The sequence below is a fragment of the Kockovaella imperatae genome (assembly GCF_002102565.1).
Source record: "Kockovaella imperatae strain NRRL Y-17943 chromosome Unknown BD324scaffold_12, whole genome shotgun sequence".
NCBI lineage: Eukaryota > Fungi > Basidiomycota > Tremellomycetes > Tremellales > Cuniculitremaceae > Kockovaella > Kockovaella imperatae.
The window spans coordinates 20152-41889 of record NW_019028952.1 but is presented as its reverse complement, the minus strand read 5'-3'; the positions used below and the strand labels follow the sequence as shown (position 1 = coordinate 41889).

At 52.0% G+C, this 21738-nt stretch overlaps 9 protein-coding genes across 9 annotated transcripts; 3 read left to right on the top strand and 6 right to left on the bottom strand.

Moving 5' to 3' along the window:
- Positions 1-521: 521 nt before the first annotated feature.
- On the bottom strand, positions 522-3206 carry BD324DRAFT_582709 (nucleotide-diphospho-sugar transferase; the record flags this gene model as incomplete). The annotated part of the gene is made up of 4 exons (XM_022013576.1): positions 522-2200; positions 2255-2421; positions 2476-2887; positions 2951-3206. 4 exons carry the CDS (start codon positions 3204-3206, stop codon positions 522-524), a joined length of 2514 nt encoding a protein of 837 aa, XP_021869127.1.
- A 1664-nt stretch (positions 3207-4870) lies between these two features.
- BD324DRAFT_652632 (hypothetical protein) lies at positions 4871-5936 on the top strand (the record flags this gene model as incomplete). Its single annotated transcript, XM_022018524.1, has 2 exons — positions 4871-5233; positions 5583-5936. The coding sequence occupies 2 exons, from the start codon at positions 4871-4873 to the stop codon at positions 5934-5936; spliced, it is 717 nt and encodes a 238-aa protein (XP_021869126.1).
- A 674-nt stretch (positions 5937-6610) lies between these two features.
- On the bottom strand, positions 6611-8324 carry BD324DRAFT_633144 (hypothetical protein). Its single transcript, XM_022016600.1, has 5 exons — positions 7786-8324; positions 7476-7576; positions 7257-7362; positions 7110-7188; positions 6611-7028 (listed from the first exon to the last, which is right to left on the bottom strand). Exons 1-5 carry the CDS (start codon positions 8141-8143, stop codon positions 6662-6664), a joined length of 1011 nt encoding a protein of 336 aa, XP_021869125.1. The 5' UTR covers positions 8144-8324; the 3' UTR covers positions 6611-6661.
- A 33-nt stretch (positions 8325-8357) lies between these two features.
- On the bottom strand, positions 8358-11831 carry BD324DRAFT_103788 (hypothetical protein). The gene is made up of 2 exons (XM_022011914.1): positions 9924-11831; positions 8358-9880 (listed from the first exon to the last, which is right to left on the bottom strand). The coding sequence occupies exons 1-2, from the start codon at positions 11681-11683 to the stop codon at positions 8458-8460; spliced, it is 3183 nt and encodes a 1060-aa protein (XP_021869124.1). The 5' UTR covers positions 11684-11831; the 3' UTR covers positions 8358-8457.
- Positions 11832-12633: 802 nt separating this feature from the next.
- On the bottom strand, positions 12634-14249 carry BD324DRAFT_609674 (hypothetical protein; the record flags this gene model as incomplete). The annotated part of the gene is made up of 3 exons (XM_022014164.1): positions 12634-13884; positions 13935-14058; positions 14143-14249. The coding sequence occupies 3 exons, from the start codon at positions 14247-14249 to the stop codon at positions 12634-12636; spliced, it is 1482 nt and encodes a 493-aa protein (XP_021869123.1).
- Positions 14250-14480: 231 nt separating this feature from the next.
- On the top strand, positions 14481-16395 carry BD324DRAFT_633137 (hypothetical protein). Its single transcript, XM_022016599.1, has 5 exons — positions 14481-14709; positions 14820-14914; positions 14999-15080; positions 15178-15271; positions 15482-16395. The coding sequence occupies exons 1-5, from the start codon at positions 14678-14680 to the stop codon at positions 16304-16306; spliced, it is 1128 nt and encodes a 375-aa protein (XP_021869122.1). The 5' UTR covers positions 14481-14677; the 3' UTR covers positions 16307-16395.
- Positions 16396-17392, bottom strand: BD324DRAFT_633132 (hypothetical protein). The gene is made up of 3 exons (XM_022016598.1): positions 17307-17392; positions 17145-17247; positions 16396-17006 (listed from the first exon to the last, which is right to left on the bottom strand). Exons 1-3 carry the CDS (start codon positions 17367-17369, stop codon positions 16432-16434), a joined length of 741 nt encoding a protein of 246 aa, XP_021869121.1. The 5' UTR covers positions 17370-17392; the 3' UTR covers positions 16396-16431.
- Positions 17393-17524: 132 nt separating this feature from the next.
- Positions 17525-18701, top strand: BD324DRAFT_633128 (Acireductone dioxygenase ARD family). Its single transcript, XM_022016597.1, has 7 exons — positions 17525-17680; positions 17748-17869; positions 17919-17950; positions 18012-18085; positions 18162-18226; positions 18289-18364; positions 18487-18701. Exons 1-7 carry the CDS (start codon positions 17652-17654, stop codon positions 18644-18646), a joined length of 558 nt encoding a protein of 185 aa, XP_021869120.1. The 5' UTR covers positions 17525-17651; the 3' UTR covers positions 18647-18701.
- Positions 18702-21699, bottom strand: BD324DRAFT_633125 (pseudouridine synthase). The gene is made up of 9 exons (XM_022016596.1): positions 21287-21699; positions 20655-21246; positions 20444-20609; positions 20047-20401; positions 19929-20008; positions 19618-19889; positions 19411-19564; positions 19140-19368; positions 18702-19088 (listed from the first exon to the last, which is right to left on the bottom strand). The coding sequence occupies exons 1-9, from the start codon at positions 21676-21678 to the stop codon at positions 18716-18718; spliced, it is 2613 nt and encodes an 870-aa protein (XP_021869119.1). The 5' UTR covers positions 21679-21699; the 3' UTR covers positions 18702-18715.
- Positions 21700-21738: the final 39 nt, after the last annotated feature.

Here is a 21738-nt window from a genome sequence, read left to right as displayed (position 1 = left end):
AAGGTGCGTAGGAGGATATCAGGTGCCTTGTGCCGGTGACGAGCAGCTCAGCTTTTAGACAGCTCTAGCGTGACTTGTGCTCCAAGGACTGCTGCTGATGCGGCGGGAGGGGAGATAGGCAAAGGTGACCAAATCAAAAGAAGTTTGCTTATTATTGTACTGAAAATCCCATGCGAGAGAGACACCTTCATTACCTTTTTCACGTCATCAAAGCAGCAGCATCAACGGCAGCGACAGTTGGGGGCGGCGGAGGCGGCACGGGAACCGAGCACAAATCTTTAGTAGTCGTCACCAGCTCGCACCACCGGGGACATGGTCAACTTTATGATGCATATGCCCCACCACGCCTCTCCGTCCTCATTATGGTGTGTAGACCCGCTTGTTCTTTCGAGTTTATGTACAGATGTTTTGCCTTCTTCCTTCTCTATAAGGGGGGGTGGATTTGGACCCTTTACAGGTTTTAGGAGGGGGGTATCATTATCAAATGTGGTATATTCGTCCATTCCCTCGATATCATCGTCTCAAGTTGACGAGGAGAATGTTCCTTCCTGCATGAACCTACTCAACACTTCTTGCGTATCCTTCTTCCTGACGTCCGGGTCAGTGCTGGGATCAAATTTGCGGGTCGCTCTCTGATCCGCAGAGGGTACGCCAGAATCCGTCATTCCAGAGGGTCGACGAGACGAGCCATTGGAACCAGTACTATTGTGACTTGATCGTCGAGTCGCAATTGGGTTCACGGGAAAGGGTACACGATTTCCAGTGCTGGATGTAGCGGTGTGCTCGGAAGGAGGCGTCAAGAGACTTCCAGCCCTTGGAGTCGTTTCGGATGAAGAAGATTGACCGTGACTGTTGCCATTGCCGTGCCTTCCGTTATTACTGTATCTCCTAGAGCTAGACTTGGCAGGCGTCATCGACGATGATCCAGGCAAAGGAGCAGCTCGGGAGGGAGGAGACCCTGCCCCGGAACCCGTCTGAACTTTGGCGTCGGTCATCGTTCGTCTATCCGTTTGAGCTTGTCGGTCTCGATACCCTGAGTGGAATGGGTAAGGCACAGACTCCATTCGACCAGTGTTGTTGCTGCCAATGGCAGGAGAATCGTTGACGGAGTCCTGGCTTTCTCCATCATCTTCATCATCTCCATCGCCAGAAACGTCTGATCGACGATCACCCGACTTGGTTCGATGACGTGCAGGAGCCGTTTCCTGCTTCGGCGTCGTGGGGACAGATTTCAAAGCTGAGAGATCAATCTGTCGAGGCATATCGTTGAGGCCTAATCGAGGTGGTCGACCAGTCACTCGGTCGATATACTGCTGAATCTGAGGCATGCTGTCCCACGCATTAGTATAGCTCGCCATGGCTTCAGACATCGATCGAGGCGGAGGGTTACTGGACGTAGTGGTCGTCACAGGAGGCGGAGATGCGCGGCGAGGTCTGACGGGCTCAGCAGGCGCTGCGTGTCGTTTTGATGGGGCTGCGGCTGTAGTATGCTTGTAGACTGGTGCGGGTGCGTCCTGAGGGAATACTCGATCGGGTTTACGCTGCTTGGCTTGTTCCCAGGGGAAGACAGGATTGGTGTACGTGCGATCGGGGGTGGAGCCGGTAAAATTGCTGTACCATGTGTCTTTCCTTACGTTATCAGGTATGGTGGGATACTGAGGTTCATGCTGATGCTTTTGCGGTGAAGAGTAAAAGGAAGATTGTTGGGCGGGCGATTCGTCCCAAGCCGCGTTGTAAAACGTGTTCATAGGTACCGACATTTCAGGTTGACCACCTACAGGAGGAGAATATCGTTGAGCGTCCCAGACGGCAGGTTGAGTCGTCTGTTGATGCAGGCTCTGAGGATGGGGTGCAGGGAAATGCTGCTGAGGCGAAGTGTCGCCAGCAATTGTCGGACTCTTCGGCGGAGAAGGAGCCTTGACTCGAGGTCGTGGTTTCGGCATGATGAGATCGACTCGACCGTCCAACGGTAATGACGTGTATTGTCCAGGTTTCATCGCGGTCATACCTACGCCAACGGCAGCTTTGAGCTGCACGAGATCCAGGCGATCAGGAGGCTGTTGAGCCATGGCTGTTGAAGTATTCCAAACTGCCACGTGTTCCGGGACTTGGAATCGTTGAGCCATGTCGGGGTGATGAGCGGCATTGGGACGAACGTTGCGGTCGTAGATCTCATACCAGCGGTCAATGAGTGATGGATCTGCACGGAGTCAGCACATGACAAGCGAGACGTGAAGCGTGTAAAAGGATTCACAATCGAATTTATACTCTTTGCCTTTCGGCAGAGACATGCCTGGCGGGCGACTGCTCAAACTTGACCAGGGCTTGTTCGGGCCGATGAAGTGGACAATGTTCACTTTGGAGCCGTATCGACGGTAAGCTGGCTCGTACTGATAAGCAGCGGTCGGTGTGACATTGTATCTGATTGTGAAGGGTGAGCGGGAATCTTGCAAGGAGCCACGCATCGGTGCTCACAAGAACGACAGTCTGTTCCACTGTCCACCTGGTCCTTCATCTGAAAAGTATTCGTTCAGCAGACCTTGATCTGCTCCGTCAAAGCTTCCATTCCCGTACAACGCTTCGCCTGAACCATTCGATCCACCGCCGGTGAGGTATATCCCTTCCTCTCCTTCCCCATTTTTTAACATTTCCCTGAGCCCCTCCCAATCCTTTTCATTCGGTCGGATGACCATGACACCAGAGTTGAAACAGTCTGGCCAGCCTGTATCTGGAGCCGCGGATAAGACATGAGGCTCGGTCGTACTGAATAGATGAGAGATGGGTCGAAGTGGGAGGACATCAGCATCGAGGTAAATAAGGGTTGAAAACAGGGTATGAAGTCGAAACAGGTGAAGCTTGGTCAGAGCGAGATTGAGGTCCGGTCGACCTATGGGGTAGCGACGAGTATCGTCAGTTCGTCATACTTCTCTTTCCGATACGACCGACTTACCCATCAGCTTTAAGCCTTCTTCGCCTTGTACACCACTTCCGATCGGCTCCACACCAATGACTAGGTCGAAGCCTGCCTTCCTGACTTCACCAATCGTCCTGGCATCTACCGTTTCAGGAGTGACCAGACAGACAGTCTTGAACTGTCTGGGCTCTGGGTGAAGCTCCAATAGGGAATGGAGGAGGACCAGAGCTCCCGGAAGATAGGAAGGGGTGGTGAGCAATGTGACGAAAGCATTGGGGAGAGAGGATGACATTGTGGAGATTGTCAGCGAGTCGGAGGGGGGGGAGGGGCAAAGGGGGTGGTGGATCCAGAGAGGCCTTTGGAGAGTGGGTCAGCTCGCTGCGATGGAGGCCCACTCTGATACCAGGCACCAAGCAAGGTATGTATGTATATGTATAGACTCACCCCTTGGGTTCCCGAATGAATATGGGATGATGGAATTCGTCGTCGTCACTGGCCCCCTCTCAAGGGAAAAAAAGAAAAAAGAAAAATGTTCGGGAGTAATGCCGAGAAGGGACACACACCAAAGAGCAGCCAGCGATGTGGATATATATATATATATACGCTGCGGTATGTGAGGTCTTGAGTCTCAAGAAGGAGGGATCCAGCGACGTTGATGGCTGTGGTGCGAGAATGTCGACGACTCCAACAACACACTCTGAGCAATGTCACGATATCCACCACCTGGGAGCGGGTTTAAAAAGGCAGATATACATATACAAATTCTCCCCTTTTTCTTACCGAGTCCGGCCGTGGTGGAATGTCGACCAAGCTATCGACGATGGCTATAACTGGCTATACATCTTTGCAGTGGACACGCACTGGAATCAGCAACCGTACTAGGTCGACACATACTCGACATATGCGTATACATACTCCACCTTCATCCCCCTCGGAGAACCCCCCCTTCGGAGCAGTGGGCGCCTCCATTCCCGGAGCTGAGCCGACTCGACCGTCTCTTGGTTGAACACGAGCCTCACGGTCATACGTATCGGACGTGGTACTGCACGGGAGCCAGTCGACCACTAACCAATCCCCCAGACGTGCTGATAGAGATACAATGGGTGTGTGGCGCGACCATTACGTGGGATGACCGTTGCTTGGAGGCCACGGTGAATGACCCGCCTTGGCCTGCTTACCATCCTTTCGTGCTGATTTCAACCTGATGAATCGTGTGGCCCTAGACTTGACGTCTTGACTTATCACACTCTTCTTTCTTTTTCTTCTTCAGCGAGACATCAACGTTGTTACGGCCACTGCACACAAAAGCTAGGACTTTTGCGACCTGGATCGAGCCGGCCATCGGGGGATTTCAAGCTGAAGACCCTCCTGCTCCCTCGTCAACCTGATTCTCTCTTTCTCTCACATCGCCCACCCCATCACTCAGGATCCCACCAGAACTGACATCACCTTCTGCCAGATGTCATCCACCCCGCCTACTCCCCCAGGCTCTTGCTCTCTCCCACTTCAACCTCGTTCCCTCTCACACCTCCCGAAAGAACTCCTGGACGTGGTCACCTACCATCTCGACATCGAATCCGCTCTCTCCCTCTTTAACACTTCCAAACCACTTTCACACCCTGCTGAAACGCGCATCTGGTCAGAGATCAGTCTATCTCCTCCCCGATCACTATGGCGAAAACCCCCTCATTCGACCTTTCGAGCATAACACAGTTGCATACTGCGATTGGGCTCAGACAGAAGCTCGAGCAGCTGAAGATAGAGCACGACAAGCTCTCGACCAGCGCGTCAAAGACATTGTGTTGGCTTGCAATTCGAGACGCCTGGGATATGTCAAGTCCCTCAAAATAATGGCCAGGGCTGGCAGTGCCCATTCCTCGGCCTTCTTTCTCTCTTGCGTGGGTCCGCGATTGGAGAGCTTGACCAATTTTCCCTCCTCTGAAACACATTTGGGACATGAGATGGGAGCCGGAATACCACGAGACCCTCTACTCCCACTTGCTTCAACTTCGAATCTCTCAGCGTCTCAAGCTGGATTCACTGACCAGCCTCGACCTCACCTTCTCTTCCGGAAAAGAGTTCGAAGATTCACTCATTTGCTTGCTTCAAGCTGTTCCGAAGCTGGAAATTCTCAAGATCAGAATCCCAGGCGTACTGTGGATCATCCACGATGACTCCGAGAGATTCGGCCCAGTGCCTGACTTGGGCAACCTGTATAATGATTGTCAACTGGAGAGCCTCAAGTATTTCACGCTAGACTGCACAGAGATTCCCCCATCTTTGGTGGCTGCTCTGGACACCGCATGCCATCTGGAAAAGGTAAAGCTTGTTGGCGTTTGTGAGGTTTATGCGCCATTCGAGGATGAGGAAGGTCTTCTCACAACTCTGTCCCGAAGGCGCCACTTGACCGAACTTGACTGGGAGGGGGTTCATTTTCTTTCGATCTTTTTCGACGATCGTGACGGGCACATGATACTCCCCTCCCGGTCTCTCGGACGATGCAGACGATCTTGAAGGTCTTTCTGATTCTGACTCGATCCCTGTCGATCAACACTCATTTCCGTCGCTGCAAACACTGGTACTCGATGACTTATGGACGAGTCACAGCCCCTGTCTTGCGATGAGCAGCACTGGTTTGACCTGGTGCATTACTGACGGCCCGTATCAGTTTTACCCCTTTCCCGACAATCGTAGCCTGAAGAACCTGCTCATCAGGGTTCCAGATTGGAAGCAAGGTACGAACAAGCCGATCCCGGGCCCATCATTCTTCGGTATCAATATTCAGGATTATGAAGCGATCCCGAGGGCCATCTGCTACTGGCTTCGATACACCGGTCCATCGCTTGAGCACCTCCAGTTTTTCGGTCATGGTAAGCATGCCAACCTGGTGGACCCGACTCTGTGGGACAAGGAAAATTGTCAAGGCACACAATCGTCCGCAGCTTCTCCCCCTGTCCAAACATCGATATTGGCTCACCGGGCAACACAATTTTGCATATCAGAAGTCGAACTCAATGGCTAGCGAAGTCTAGATACGACGCCACATACCCGGATCAAACATCAATCATTAAATCCCGGTGTCTTTTTACTGATCTCGATGACGAGTTGATAAGAAACTGTTTGGGCGGATTACGTGAACGATGGACCTATGTGCAGGTCGAAAGTAGCCAGTGGATTGAATCAACGGATTACCGTGGTCACATTGTACCTCCCTCCGTTATGCTCAAGATGCAACGCGCAGAAGGCTATGATCCTTCTGAACCTCGTTTCGGCCGAGACATCAAAGTCGGTTCGGCGGGATGGAAGGTGATTCGAGACTGGTGGAAAGAGGTAGAGAGGAAAAGACAGAAGGATCATATCTCGGAGACTCCCACGGAAGACGGGATCGTGAACCCTCCTATGGACGGGAATGAGGGCGGAGTCTGAGGCGTTTGTGTGTTCTGGAAGGATTATGATCGAGTTGGGAGCTTTGGCTATGACTGATGCGGAGAGCAGGATGGCATCGCATTGAGGGTTGGAAGGAGGAAGGAAGAGTCTCGACACTTGGCATGACATTCTACGCCGACTTGGAGGAGACCATGTTGTACATATAGACAGAGTCGTTGAGGTCGAGTACATGGAGCGACCCAGTCCAACCCAAAGCATGCCATCACAACATCCTCCATGTCCAGTCTGAGATTAGAGGAACAACAGAGACCCTCCTCTAGATTGTCAATACATGCCTCGTTTCCTCAGATACAATTCGGTCTAAGTCATTCGATCCCAAACCTCCTCATCCTCTTCCGTCAATCCTTCTCTCCCTCTCTGACCGCCAACGTCCAGCGGTCTCCTGATTTCTCCTGAAGCTCTGGACCGAGCCTTAGTGCCAGATCCCCCCGTATCGATGGATGAACGTCCTTCCAAAGCCCCTTCTTCATCTTGAAATATCGGTTCATAGCCTCTTCGAGAGCCTACCAAAGTCCTCCGAGATCCATTCGACGATGCTCCTGCGAGGTGTCGCTCGGCGACCGCTTCTTCATCTTCTAGGTCCAAATCGAGGTCCAGGGCTAAAGAAGCAGTACGGGCTTGAGACAGATCGATAGGTTTAGGTGGGTTCAACAGGGAATGACCGGAGCTGAGAGATTGGCGATCAGTCCAAGGAACCGTTTTCGGAGCTTCTGCTCTCTTTGAAGAGTCAGACGCAGAGTCGACTCACCGCCGCAGAATGTTCCCTAATCTGAGGAATTGAACAGCATTTCGAATGACTAGCAGGATGGTGTCCAAGACTTCCTCCTCTGTATCGGTGTCAGTTGATACCTCACAGTACGTCGGACCTTCAGACTGGACCCGTGTTGTCACTCACGTCGGGTACCTTCGGAACAGGGTGATCGAAAGACGAGGATCAAGGTGATACTGCAGAAGAGGACCAAAAGGAGGTCGATAATGTTTAGCGGAGTCATAGGGTATTTCTGCGATAAAGCAAGAGCATCAGTTGAGTAGTCATGGTCTGTTCGAAGAAAGGACCTCGATTCGCTCGATATATCTACCTGAGATATCGTCGTTCTTATCGCCCCTCACTCACCTTTCCGAAAGCTACCCATCTTGTGCTGACTTCCAAGACCATCATAGCATTGACAATGACTTCGAGAATGTGCCAAGAGACCGGGGGGCATTCGCGTTGATCTGAGCCGGGGGAGAAAAACACAAGGTCAGCATCAGCAGAGGTCAGATGTGGTCATCGGAAGCTGGAGATCCGAGCGTATGAGAAGGGTGTCGGGGGTTGTCGTAGCTGGATAGGATTCCACATCTCACTCCTGCAGGGTATCACAGTACAATCCCCCGTTGTCGCTTTCCGCTAACATACTTGCCGTCTCAGAACAGAGATAACTCACGAGTCGCCCTCAGACTCAACACCACCGTTGTCAAGCTCAAACTCATCATGATGAAGTAGAATCCAATGTAATACCTCGAGTAGATGATTCTATTCGCAACACCTTTGAACTTTTCAGCAGGTTGAATCTGGTATTGAGATCGAGTCGGCTGAAAACCACCACTGCCTCCATTCTGACCTGGCCTAGAATTCCTAGACAGAGGTGTCCGACTTGATGATGATAAGGAGGAAGAGGACAACAATTGGGAAGGATCATCGTGTCTATCGTCATGGAAGGTATCGCCTGCTTGAGGTTCGTCTTCCAAGCCTTCATCTGAGGCTATCTCGTACGCTGCAGCTGCGTCCACCCTGTCTGACATGGTGAAGAGCCTCTAAACGGATCTGAATAGTGTTTGTGTCGTTAACCTAGGGAGATCCTGAGCTTGAACTGATTGGATGAGTCTCGACGAGACAATTGACAACAAAAGAGCTGTACAACTGCGCCCGGCCTGTCGCGCGTCTTTATTTATGTGATCGATATCTCTGCCCGGCCCTCACGATATGGGCAACGGGCCAGACGTCGCCAAGATTATACGACGACAGCTCGATATGAATGCATAGCGTGACAGATAGACAAGACGATGACAATAAAGATGACAGCATACACAGCTGTTTTCACTCTCTACAGCATCGCTCAAGCTCCGCTCGAGCTCAAGACATTTTCAGCAGGCGTGACGCTGACCGTGCCAATGTTCTCTCCTGTACCCCGCCTAGGCTTACTCTTCAGCCATTCCCTCAACACTCGGTCTTTTTCCTCCCGTTCCACATCCCGTCGACTAGTAGCGCTCGTCGAGATACTCTGAAGCTCATCAGCCTTGCCGGTGTCAACAGGATGAGAAGGAGTAGCTTCAGGAGGCAATGTGGCACTTGGTAGGGAGGTAGTTGCGGCCTCAGACATTTGAGCTGCAGGATTGCGCAGAGTATTCAAGCCGAAGACAGAAGCGATTGGCGATGGTCCTGGCTCACGTTGTCTGCATGTCAGCTCAAGCGAATGAGGTGCTGGTGCAGATTGACTCGATTCCAATGCCACAGGTGAGACCGCATGAGAGGTCTCCGAGGTAGGCGAGTTGGGTCTAGTAGTGAGCGGAGAGTAACGCGACGAGAACGAAGGGTTCCTGGACAAAGCCATGAACGTCTGGGGCCTCTCTCCTCGGACCGCAGAGATTGGACTGCTGACACTTTCAGGCATCGGTGGACTCGAGAGGTGACCGTAGATCTGTCGAGCATCCTTTTGCGCCGCGTAGCTATGTCGAGGTCTTGGAGGAGGCGGCAAGGCGGTCGACCGAGTAGGTAGCTTGTCTTCCTCCGAGTCGAAAGGGTTCAGAGTCGAAAATGGTGATTTGATAGCTGGAGAAGACATGGACATGTTGATACTGGTCTGACCCATAGATTTTCTATTATCCGTCTTTGTCCTTTTAGACTTGGATTTCGCTCTGTCCATCGAAGCCGATTTCCGTACAGTGCGATCGGCGATAGGGCGTGAATGTGGTTGAGCGTTGAGACGTGAATCATCTGCATCGGATCGTGCCTCATTGTCGTTCGACAATGATGTCGTAGAAGTCGATGAAGATGACCAACTATCTCGTCGATCGCTCGTCTCGGGAACAATCTTGCTCAGCTGACCGGGTGGCAAGATGTGTTCCACCACAACAGGCCCAGGAGCATGACGGTCAAGTGGAATAGGCTCGTCCGGTCCGAACATTTCTTCCATCGCGAGAAAAGATAACGCAGTCATACCTCTCCGACGGTCTTGCTTGTCCGCCGTATCCATCCGTGGAGATAGCGGTGCACCGGGTCGAGGTTCATCTCTCGCTGACAGCTTGCGTATTTGAGGACGTGAAGACAGAGGATCAACATCGTGAGACTCAACAATCTCTTGAGACTGTGATGATGTACTGGGTCTCTTGGGTCTGAGGAGTTCCCGTTGGAACCTGAGTTGCAAGAGGGCAGAGGGGCCAGACGAACTCGATCGAGAAGGGAGCATGGAACTGCGAGAAGATGACCCTGGTAGAGGCGGCAAAGGACGATGTTGAAATGGCACGGGAGAGCTAGGAGGACTAGGTGGCGTCAGTCCATAGCAAGGCGGTGACGCCGACTCACCTCGCAGGAGACCGTGCATCGGAACCGTGAGTGAAGTCCAACAGCAAAGGTACCTTGATCCTAGATTTCTTCTTCTCATCTGAGCTTTTACGACTGAGTGCCGAGCTGACACGTCTCATCCCTCCCTTGGTCGGTTCTTCTTGCTCCTGGATGTTATAGAAGGCGTAGGGCATGTCTCGCGACTCCACACTCGGTCTCGTGAGCTTGAGCCCAGGCGTCAAACTAGTTGACCGAGGTGGCGTGTTCGGGCTAATGAGGCGGTGAGAAGATGTAGCGCGTTCGATCCGATGATGTGATGAGATACTGCCCGGCTGAATCGAATTCGACCCAATTGGAGGTTGCTCAGACAATGGCCTCAACGTCGGAGGCTTTGACTTTTTCCTCGCTTCTCGCCAGGATCTCACGCTCGCCGCGTCGTGTTCATCTCGTCGTCCTCCGTGACTCTGAATGGAGTCCGCATCCCAGTCTTCGGATTCGAGACCTGAGCTCATCGCGTATGATGGTGTGGGCGGTAGAGGCGGAGCGGTACGTGATGGAGGCGATTGCTGCTGATTCCTCAGATTCGATTTAGCAGGTACAGCCGGAGCAGACTTTGGGTCTTGGCGAGAGTAGTGACGCGATGAACGTCTCGGGGGATTATATTCGTCAAGCTCGTCTCCCCATCCGTCGCTGAGGAGATGCCCAGAGAAGTGTTCAAGGACCTCGATGGCGCGAAGGTTCATCTCGTTAGGAGCATACCCCAAGGGAGGCTGTCCTAAGGCAGGGGCGGCACTGGGAGCTTCTGAATCGAGCCAGTCTGTGGATTTAGTGAGGGTTGTTGGCACAGGTGATGGACCGTCGTTTCTTCGCCGCTTCGTAGGATCTTGAGATGAGTGAGACGACGACGAAGGCGTCGTCGCGGATCGAGCTTGAAGAATAGATTGATCCGACAACACGTCCCAGTCAGACAAGTCGTTGATATCCGCCTGAGGGGAAGACCATTGTCTTTGCTTGTCAAAAGCTATCGCCCCCGCTGATCTTTGCGTCGGTGTCGATAGACCCATCATGGGAAGTTGAAGCGTGTCTCTGCGTCCTTTTTTACTCAGTGTATTATGCCGATCAATCATTGATGATCCTGATGTATCGATAGGTGGAGGTGGTTTTCTCGCCATGGTTACTCTGCGACTCGGGCCTAGATGATCATTTTGACCCTTCTGTTGGACCGTATGGAACTTGTCAAACACTCCGTGGATACTCGGCAGGTCCGGCGGAGTGACGGGATACCCAGAATTGAAACCCAGTTGAGCAGACGCCTGTGTAGGATTACAAGATAATCGAATGGTAGATGATGGTGGAGAGATACGCGACGCACTTAATGGCGGACCATTGGAATGTTTGCGAAGACGGAGTCGATCGATCCGGAATGGGGATGAGGGATGGGGTAGAAAAGGTTGAAGAGGATGATAGGATACATCGGGTGATGCGGAAGCGCCAGGAGGCGATCGATGTCGTGTCGCGTCGGACATGAATGTTGAGGATCTGTTGTGATGATAAAGTTTCGATGTCGAAGGTGACTTATGGAGGACTCGTGGAGGAGATGGGAACTGGGGTGGGATGCAGATGAGAGGCGGACGGGCGGAGGTGAGAGTTGGAAGAGGTGATGAGAAGGGATTGGGAGACGACTGAGGGGAGGGTATGAATAACTGACGGCGAGGAGAAGATGTTTTGAATGGATGTTGATGTTGTCCAGATAGTGGAGTAGGAGTGGAAAGGCTCGTCATAGAGCGTTGAAGAGGTCGTGAATGGCGTAAAAGTTGGTACGAGGAGGTGTTCAGTGGTAAGAAAGAGTTTCACTTGACTCTCTTCATGCTATATGCTCAGCGTCTTCTGACGGATCATGTCTCGATGGACGAGGACAGGAGGAAGTAGAGTATATGGTTCAGGTGTATGTATGTGTGTGTGTTTGGGGATGTGTAGTCGTGCCGAGTGATTGCTGGAATTTGAGGCCCACCTGTCTGCAAGAGGGCCATACCCTATTGTCCCAAGCCACACTGTCAGTAAGTACCATGCGGAAGATGTCAAGAGAGAAAGAAAGGTTCAAGCGTGAGTGAGTAGACAAGACAATAAGGCGGACACGTAAAAGGACAAAAGAGAGAGACAGTGAGGCTCGAGCACCACGGGATGCTGAGAAGAAGATGATGTGATCCATGCGTTAGTCCCAGTTTTGTATGCTTCTTCCCTTCTTTCCTGGTCAATTCAGTATCAATGGCCCGTATGCAGTCCCTCCAGAGAGACAGGAAGGTGCAATTCATATCCCTCCCTGAGCAGCTGAGAGATATGGATAGAAGCAACAGTAGCAGTATGACCCACTCCCGATCTTTTTTGATTATTATTCCCTCACAAAGTCTCACCATTTGGGGTCGATTACCCGCACTTTGATCCAGAGGAAACCCTTCACTCGCCTCCTGCTCTCAACCTACGACTATTTCCTGGACAGAATGCTTCTCAGACTAGCGGGCATGCACATGTCTCGGGAAGTTCCATTGTAGGCCATAGCGAAATACATTGCATACTCGGCTAGTCTCTCTGCTAGTCTAAATGAGACGTGTTTCAAGATAGGGGCAGAGTGGCAGTTTCCAGGCTGGCAGCGGCTCCCATGCATACATACAGGAACACACACATGCACCCCAGTCCCATGCTAAGCCAGCTACAAGAAGATACATTCACACACTCATGGATCCTTGTACACAGTCACACGCTTACTCAATCGGTCCGTTTGCCCAGCCGCGTTGCCTTTGCTCGAAGCCTTCTTCTCTGCAAAATTGGTCACGTCGTCCGGTTCCACGCGCTTTCGCTTGCTCTCAAGACCAGAGTATATGTCCTGTCGTGGTCGAACGCGCTTCCGCGGTGACACATGTGCAAGGTTGCTGGTCGCAGGATCAGCGGGATGAGAATTTCGCGATTGATCGACACGGGACAACTGGCGAGGTCGATTGACAGGTGCGCCGGACGTGTTGGTCTTCCGAGACGTGTTGACCACAGTGATGTCCTTGGGAGTGACATGATCCAGTTTTCTATTCAATGGCAGTGCCTTCATATTCCGAGCAGACTTGTCGTCCGATTGAGCCAAGTCTGTGCGGGCTCGCACAATGTTTCTAGGGAGGACACGAGGGAGCTTTCGAGTGCTTGACGAGGAAGCTAACCCTCTTTCCACATGAGAGTTGGTCATTGGTACTGTCAATCTTGCCTCTGACGGTGCCTCTGCGCCGGTAATGGTGCTCGTCTGTGTAGATATCGGTCGATGCTTTCGAACGGCAATTTTCGTCAGATCGTGAGCGTCGGAAGCAGGACCCAGATCCGGGGCAACAGCAGAAGAGAGCTTGGTTCCGACCGAGGTATCCTGATGGGTAGGTTCGAGCAAATCGTCAGGACTAGGGGGGAGAATCAGAGACTCGGGAGGGAGCTGAGAAATAGTAGACTTCTGCGTGGCAGAATGCTCAGGGCGCGGGCCCAAAGCATGTCTCTCCAGAGAGTCACTGTGTCCACCAGAAGGCCCATCCGTTGTCCTATGCGAAAATGTCGAACCGTTGATTCGTAAGTTTTGGCCGATTCTTCCAGTGAGAGCCTGGCCGTCACTGCCGACAGTATCGCCGTTGACGTCTCCTTGAGCCACATGCCGACTTTCAGCCTTGGTACTCGACCAGCCGGTCAGAGGTCCCAAAACTGCCCTTGCAGCCATCATTGGCTCTTCCACCAAGTACAGAGCTGCCAATCCCCAGATCGATCTTATGAGGGACAGCGTGAGATCTACAGGTTTTTCGTACTTTTTCACTGTTCCCCGAATGAAAGAATTGTACATCATGTTGGATGTCGCTGATCGAGTTGATACCAAGGCCAACGAGAGAGTCGTACTGAGAGGCCCGTAGAGAGGTATCCAGGAGAAAAGTCTTTCGACAATAGGAATCGAATACCCAAGTAAGATCTGGGAATACGTTCAGCTGTATCTCTGGAAAAAACCACACCATGACTCACGTAGACTATCCAGCCCCGCAAAGCCTCTCGCATGGCTTTCCTTCTCGTCATGAGTCCCACGGCTCGTCCATTGCTTCGTATGGTTCTTAGAGCGCGAAAGGAGTCCAGTAAACAGCCACAGAGCCTGAGGAGAATGTTCAGTGGTACTCCAGCAGACAAAATGCAAGTGGGGCAAGACGTGGAGCGGGAATTGGTCAAAACAGCTTACCATATGGTCCGGATGAGCTCTCCCTTATGAATCAAGTAGTAGCTCAAGCCGACGAGCAGGATGACCGAGCGAGCCTGGCCGCCACCGCCGCCGTCGTAGTCGCCCATCGCTGAGGCGCCGACTGTGGGCCAGTCCGTGAGTCAAATGTGTCACTATGCCCTATATCTATCCGGTCCCATCCTTAGCCATAGCTTATATGGGCATGCGCCAATGTTGATAGTGGAGCCAGAATGAAAACACAAGGTCAATGGCCAATCTCAGACTGGGTTCGTCAAAAACATGAGGAAAGTCAATCACGTCTCAGCTGGCTGAGGGCGAATATATATATTCATCGCACAATTTATTATCCAATTTATCCCAGCCAGGATCTCGGGATGCGAACAGGTTCAACCTCCAACCCTCGATCCTTCACATCCTTCTCCACTTCCAACGTGTTCAAGACTGAGTCTAGCATCCGATCGACATTCACGCAGACGCACTGCTTCCCACGCTCGCTCTACTACTCTGAACCTGATCGGCTGTCCTTCCCACAATCATGGCCGGAGTCGACTACTCCCAATACCAGGGGTGAGTCTTTGTTGCATGAACATACGATCCGGCACACTAGTGGGCAGTGACTTCCATGGTGTCTCTGCGTGATCTGGATTGTCTCGTGCTTACATCTACACTCTGTCCAGAAAACCATTCCAGGTCATCTCCAAGCTCGGAGTGAGATATACTGGAATCTTTGACCATATCTCCCAAGAGAAGCAGACTATCTGTCTGGCGAAAGGTGAGCAGCCTTCCGTGGACATTGTATCGCAACGCCATCCTCATTGAATCGAACGCAAGGGGCACTGACGCCACGTACCCACAGTCTTCAACCACGGTACTGAGGACCGCCCAGTCGCGAAGAAGTTCCCACCGAATCCTAAAAGTCTGGGATGGGTACAATTTCAGTGAGTGTCAGACTCGCTTCGAACTTGCTCTTGTTCCCTGTCTTTCACTTATGTGATCCCTACGTTTTGTGTCAGATTCCCTTGCTGACTCATTCAGTACCGCCTCGATCGAAGCGCTCGCCTTGGTGGAAGACTACGTCCCGCCGTATGCTGTTCCCGATGACCCTGTCGACCCGATCCTGGCGTCCGTAGTAAGTGTCTGACCCTCTTCTCACAAGCCATCACTCCACTCCCACTTTCCATGATGAAGTATTTTTCGGATGTAAACAGCCTACGGGCGATTGTCCGAGAGCGCAAAAACCCTGTGGACATTTCCGTTGCCTTCCTTCTGATCCTGTCTCTGCCAATTTCCTCACGTCCTGCGACACGAGCACTCTGACTGACACTCTGGGTTCTCTCAGAGTGCGACCGCTCCATCATCATCTGCGCCGCCGCCACCGCCACCGACATCGCAATCATCATCTCAACCTGCACCTTCTGCCGCTCCCTCTCAGCCTTCATCTCAACGTCACAACCTTCCCGCTAAACCACCTGCATCTTCCGCCTCTACCGCTCTAGACCGTGTCCAACATTCTCTCTCTGAACTCTCTACATCTGACAATACACGTCGCCGACCTTCGCAACCACCAGCTCGACCTATCGAGGTTCCAGACGCCGACTTTGACTTTTCAAAAGGAACTGAAAAGTTTGAAGCTGAGAGAGAGGCTCGTAAAGGGCAAGATGCGGAAGGAGGAGATGGGGAAGGTGGGGAAGAGGCGGAGAGCAAAGCTCCCGACGAGCAAGCTATCGAGCAGTCAAATGGACATGGGGCTACTGCGGGTCAACTGAAGGATGGGGACGCAAAGAAGTCTTCAGTCTACAACAAATCTTCGTTCTTTGATGGCTTATCAGCAAGCACATCGCGAGTGGGAAGAAATGAGGAACGAGGGAGGAATCTGGATACCTTTGGTGAGGCTGGAGATGGAGGATTTGGAAGTGGGATGAGTGGGAGAGGCCGAGGGGGGTTTCGAGGTGGTAATCGAGGAACCCCAGGACCGAGAGGAAGAGGGGGGTATCAAGGCGGCGGTGGCGGTGGACAATACGGTGGATATGGGAGCGGAGGTCAATATGGCGGGTATGGAGGTGGACGAGGCGGAAGCAACGGAGGTGATTGGCGAGGTGGGGGCAGAGGCAGAGGCAGAGGAGGATTCTCCCAGGGCGCCCCGGGTGGTGGTCTGCCGCAATAGGGTGGAGAAATGGGCAAGAATCAGAAGAAAACTCGCAATACGAATGTTCATATATCATGACCCCATACGATGAAATGATCTGATCAGATCAGCAAGAGCGGTCCTCGAGGTCTGCAATGCTGTCACTATATGCTCAAGAGGCCTCTGCCCAGATTCCATACCGTGTCTATCCAACCTTGAAGCCAAGGTCCCAGAGCAGGATTAGCGATCCAGACGCCTCGCCATAATGTCGATAAGAGCCATCCGAAAGCCGCTCCAACAACAACCTGAGAGTACGTATGATAGCCGAGTTCAATACGTGACCAAAGCCCGCCCAGCCAATAAGCCGTGATCCCAATTGCGGAGGACCACCTCTGACCCGTAGTCAGAGAATCAAGTATTTCCTTCCGTGGTGGTCTGACGGATCCAAAGGTGCCTGCTGATCGAAGTTTGGGAACAGCACTGAAGGACGGTATATACGGCCGTATTGACGCAGGTAGAGGTATCCTTATACCTAGAGTGAAAGGCAATGACGCGAGCATTTGGCTTGAGAGTAAAAGCTCCGGGACGAGGTAGAAGAAATAAAAGCTCAATGCGGTGGAGTGAGTGGATGGCATGCCATAGGTTTTTTTCGGTCGAACGTGGGATTTCAGATCTGTATTGGAGGTAGGAGGAGGTGGAGGCGGTCTAGGTGATCTGATAAAGTGTTTGATGCCTTTAGCTTGAGGCGGAAGAGCGGTCAGCAGGCAAACAGATGTTACAGAAGGGAGAGAGCAGGTAGTGATGCCTGTCTCGCGAACGATGACGGCGCACGAACAACGGAGAGAGACAGTGGCGAAGCCAAGAAGGTAAGTCTCACCTGAAAGTGATGATCCCAAAGCTCCGACAGCGATCCAAGCTATATGAGCATCTCGTGTGTAGATGATAATGGCAGCGTGGAGGACGGTGATGGTGAGATGTGTCTGATGGGTTTATTCAGTTGTCAACCCAGGCTTTCGTTGAAAATGAAGAAGTCACTCACCTCATCCAGAACGTATAAGAGGAATGAAGGATAGTCTGATGGACTGTGAGGATGTAGACCCATGATCGCGGCTGTATCAACAGGATATCACAGCAACTGCCTCCAATCTGTTTTAAGCCAAGCTCGACCTACTGCCTGTCTTCTTTGCTTTCCCACGGTCGAAGATGGTTCCCAATATGTTTGTCCGGGCATCGGCTTTTTTTTTTTTTAATCAGTTCGCACTCACCAACAGTTGGTGCCATCAATCGATTGGATCTCATACCGATTCCTGCTGTTGTACGCTCGTCTTCGTCGACTAGAATCCCAGAAAGTCAGGATCTGATAGAAGAACCACCCCACTCAATCATGAGAGCATACATCTATGACAACGTTCCGTAAGTGTGTATACTTGGAAAGTTACCTCCAACGTGCGAGTTGACCTGACTATCCGTCCCCGCTCAGAGGTGACCAAAGAGAGCTACACGACAGCGGTGAGGACGTCGACAAGCAAACTCTGGAACGTCTCGGTGTCTTCTATCAGCAGATTCCGATAGACCAGGAAGGACGATGGGAGACAAGCATCGGTGAGAGCCGCAGCGACCGTCGCAGGGTGAACTCATGCCTCTTTTTCAGACGAGTTCGCAAAGGGGAGGGGTTATAAGAATGTCAGTCTAGCGTGATGGCGCATGAGGGCAACATTGGTCGCTGAAATCAATCTCCACGTAGAGAGACAGAATCACAGTGACCAAGGCTGGATTAGGGGACGCATACGAATCGAAAATCAAATCTTTCTTTGACGAGTAAGTCTATACATGATCCGTTTTCCCCTCAAGTGTCAGCGGCATCTTATGCGGTGACTCTGACGATCCATCTCAGACATCTGCATGAGGATGAAGAGATTCGGTACATCCTCGATGGATCTGGATTCTTCGACGTCAGAGGTGAGTGACTCGTCTGCCTTCCTCGTAAGTCCCCGCGGCTGAAATTTTGGCATTGGCTTTAGGTCACGGAGGACCTTACGATGATAAATGGATAAGAATCTGGTTGGAGAAGGGTGATCTCATAGTTCTGCCTGCAGGGTGAGTGCACATCGTGCCTCGCATCACTGTGTAGCGATGTGCTATGTGCAGTATCTTGCCCCAAACCCCTGAGCGATCCACGCTTTCTGATGGCGGAGTGCTGACATCAGTTTTCCACTCAGTATCTATCACCGATTCACCGTCGATACCGCGAATGCAATCACAGCGATGCGATTGTTTCAGGATGAACCAAAATGGACCCCACATTCTCGTTCAGAATCCGATACAGATGCGAGGGAGGCTAGAGCTACGTACCTAGATGGATTGAGGCAAAGTGCCTAAGCTTGCCGTCGCTACAGCTGATTCAGAAGACAATGTGAATAGAGTCATGCATATGTATTCCTTTTCGTTCTACTCTGCCAGAGCGCCATTATCTCTCGCATCGTCTTCTCCACTGGCTGCTGCGGCTGCCCCGCCTACCCCTTTGAACTCTTGATCTCCACTTTGCATCGTCAAGCCAATCTGATGCCATGTACTCGTCTCCTCCCTTGTGACTTCCCTCAACGCCATTGTAGCGTAAACACTCGGCCCAAGCTCGAGGTCCAATTTCAACGCTTGGAATTTGCCATCAGGATCATGAGGAGCCGGAGGGTTCAAATCGAGTAATTTATCTTCATCAGATTGAACGAGCGCGATATCGGGGTCCGTGTATCGCATATGAGACCATGAACAGTGAGCTGGACGAAGAATGATGGGCCGGTATCCACCAGGCAGAGAGTATTCTCTAGTTTCCTTGGATAAGCCTGGTGGATGCTCCATTAACAATCTCGCTCACCTTTGATCCCTTCTCATTCGATGAATGTTTAGACCGTCTGCGGCCAAGACTTTTTCGTAAAGCTCTCCAATGGTGCCACTTGGATAATCCACATTCCATCCAGGTAAGGGTAAGACGACATCAGTGATCTTGTACTGTGACACGTCCGCTTCTGTCAACACCTTGACATCCTGAGAGGACGACGATTCGGAAGTGTCATTTTTGGTCCTTGCTTTTCCATTTTGGCCCGCTAAAACGCGTCAGCATAGACAATCAAGACCTCTTGGCGCACATTTCGAGCTGTTCGGATTTTCCTTGCCGTGCTCAAAGACCAAGTCACCGACAAGTGTTTCTGTCGCGGACAATTTTATCCTCTCTGACGTGATGAGGTTCCAAACGAAACTCTGATACGCGTGGACGTAGATAGTCCTGAGGTTCCTAGGAATCTGGAAGCGCATGGTCAGATTATCCTTCATCCAGTTGAGAAATGAAAACTCACGCTACTCAGAGCGCCAACCTTGTCGGTCAAGGATCCTCCTCGCTTGTAGAACTCCCAGATAGATCTCTCAGCCACACTGCGTCGCGGCATGAGCTGCAGAGCTTTCTCGTAGTCTTGATCTTCCAGCCAAGCCAACCTGGCTCGAACGCAATCCGGATGCTCCCCTTCTCTCAACGAAAGAATAGAATCGAGAGCCAGTCCCCAGTCCCCGCGGAGAATGTGGAGGCCGGTAACGTGAGTCGGAACCGTCGACGTGCCGAAGCGTTGCATGCCTGGATTCTGTCAGCTTCGTCTCAGACTCAATACTCCACCGTAGAAGTTGACGAAACCACGATCCCGCAATGATCCTAGAACAGTGTCTAAATCGGCCTCAGAGTCATTTTGAATGTTTCTGTGAATCTGTCAGCATTCACAATTGTGACGACCCACCTCAAGGTAATTAAAAACCTATTCCCGTTGAGCATACCGAGATCGAGGTACTTTGTAGAGTACTCGAGATCTCCAATCCTGACACCTCGGTCTCCCCTTGTACACTCGACATCTTCCTCACTTCTGCGTCCTTTGCCAACTTGATTGGCCGCCCTCCAAACGCTGACAAGATTTCGGTTCCCGCGCTTGAGACATACTCGTTGGACAGTAACTGCCCGTTTGTCTTTCGTCCCGCAGACTGTGAGATCTTTAGGGTAACATCCCAGAGATCTGGCGAGATGAGACAACGCATCTTGTGTTTCGCGATTCGACTTGTGCATCGTGAAGTGGATGTACTGGGGAAGTTTGGGTTGATCTGGGGGCAGAATCAGTGAAAGCGCGGGTACTAAAGACTCACCTCGATCGCGGTCATTTGGCGCACGACGAGATTGTTGCCTGGCCCATTTGATCACGAGGACCTGACCACCTCCGGGCGCTTCCCGAGAGGAAGTCTCAAAGAGCCCATTGAGATGCTCGCGGACTGCTTTGTGTGCAGCAGCCCGCTGTTCCTTGTCCGCCATTGGCTAAACGGAGGCATCAACATCTGCTTACGAGCTCGTGCAACCCACTTGTGATAGAACTTCTCGATCATCGCCATTTGCAGTCCACCACTCGCCATTGGAGCCGCCTCCTCCACCTCTGCCACCACGCCCACCCCTGCCCCGTCCATCTCTTCCTCTACCTCGATCGCGTCCCTGCGGAAAGCCTCGTCCATGTCCACCGGCCGCGGATGTATCTTGGGTCAACGAATCAAGATTCATGGCTGCCTCTTCTCCTGCTCCTGCCTCCTTGGGTTTTCGTTGACCCCAGCCAGAATCTTGCTTCGGAGGAGGATCTTTCCCTTCCACTAACAGGTTATAGAAGGATTTGATAGTCGAGTCGGACAGATGGGGTCGTAGGCCCTTCGTCGTGGACAGCGTCCAGGATGGATGAGCTGGGAACTGAAGCTCTTCAGGCAGGTCAATCTGAGTATCTTTCGGAGATTCCTCTGTAGGGGGCTCTTGAGCTTGTGGCTCCTCGGGTCCTTCCGCTGCGCCTGCCACAGCCTTAGCTTTGCCCTTGTCTTGAGATTTCGTCTCGGGTTCCTGTGGCTTTCGGATGTCTTTGAGGTGCAGCACTGTGCCGTTTAATAGCACCTCGTTGACCAGGAAGTCTGTGAACCTGATAACGATCAATGGCGCTCATAATTCATCCAGCCTACCTCTGTTTGATCACCCCCTTAATCCCACTGACGCCACTAGGTCCAGCGTAACCGATGATACCAACTTCTTCTTCCCCTACGAACCCCTTTCGAGCTCTCAGATCGGCCTTGACGCCCGTCACGAGCTCCAACGAAGGTGGCAGGACGGGCAGCATAGGCTTGAGTCCCAGTCGAGATACTGGTCCGGGCTCATCATGATAGCTTGGTCTGATCAGGACGCTGTCTTCTGCTTCATCCTCAGCGTTATCTACTCGAGCTGAGCCTTCCGTAGGCTCAGCGCTGACCGCTGGTCCTGCCTGATCCGACTCGTTCTTGAAACGCTTAGCTCTTGATTTGCCATCTTCATCCTCGACGAGCTCCAACGGCCTCTTGACAGATGGATCTTCGACCATTGTTGTAATCGTGCCCGTTGTACGCATCATACAAAGAGATTGCTGAAATTTCAGTTCGTC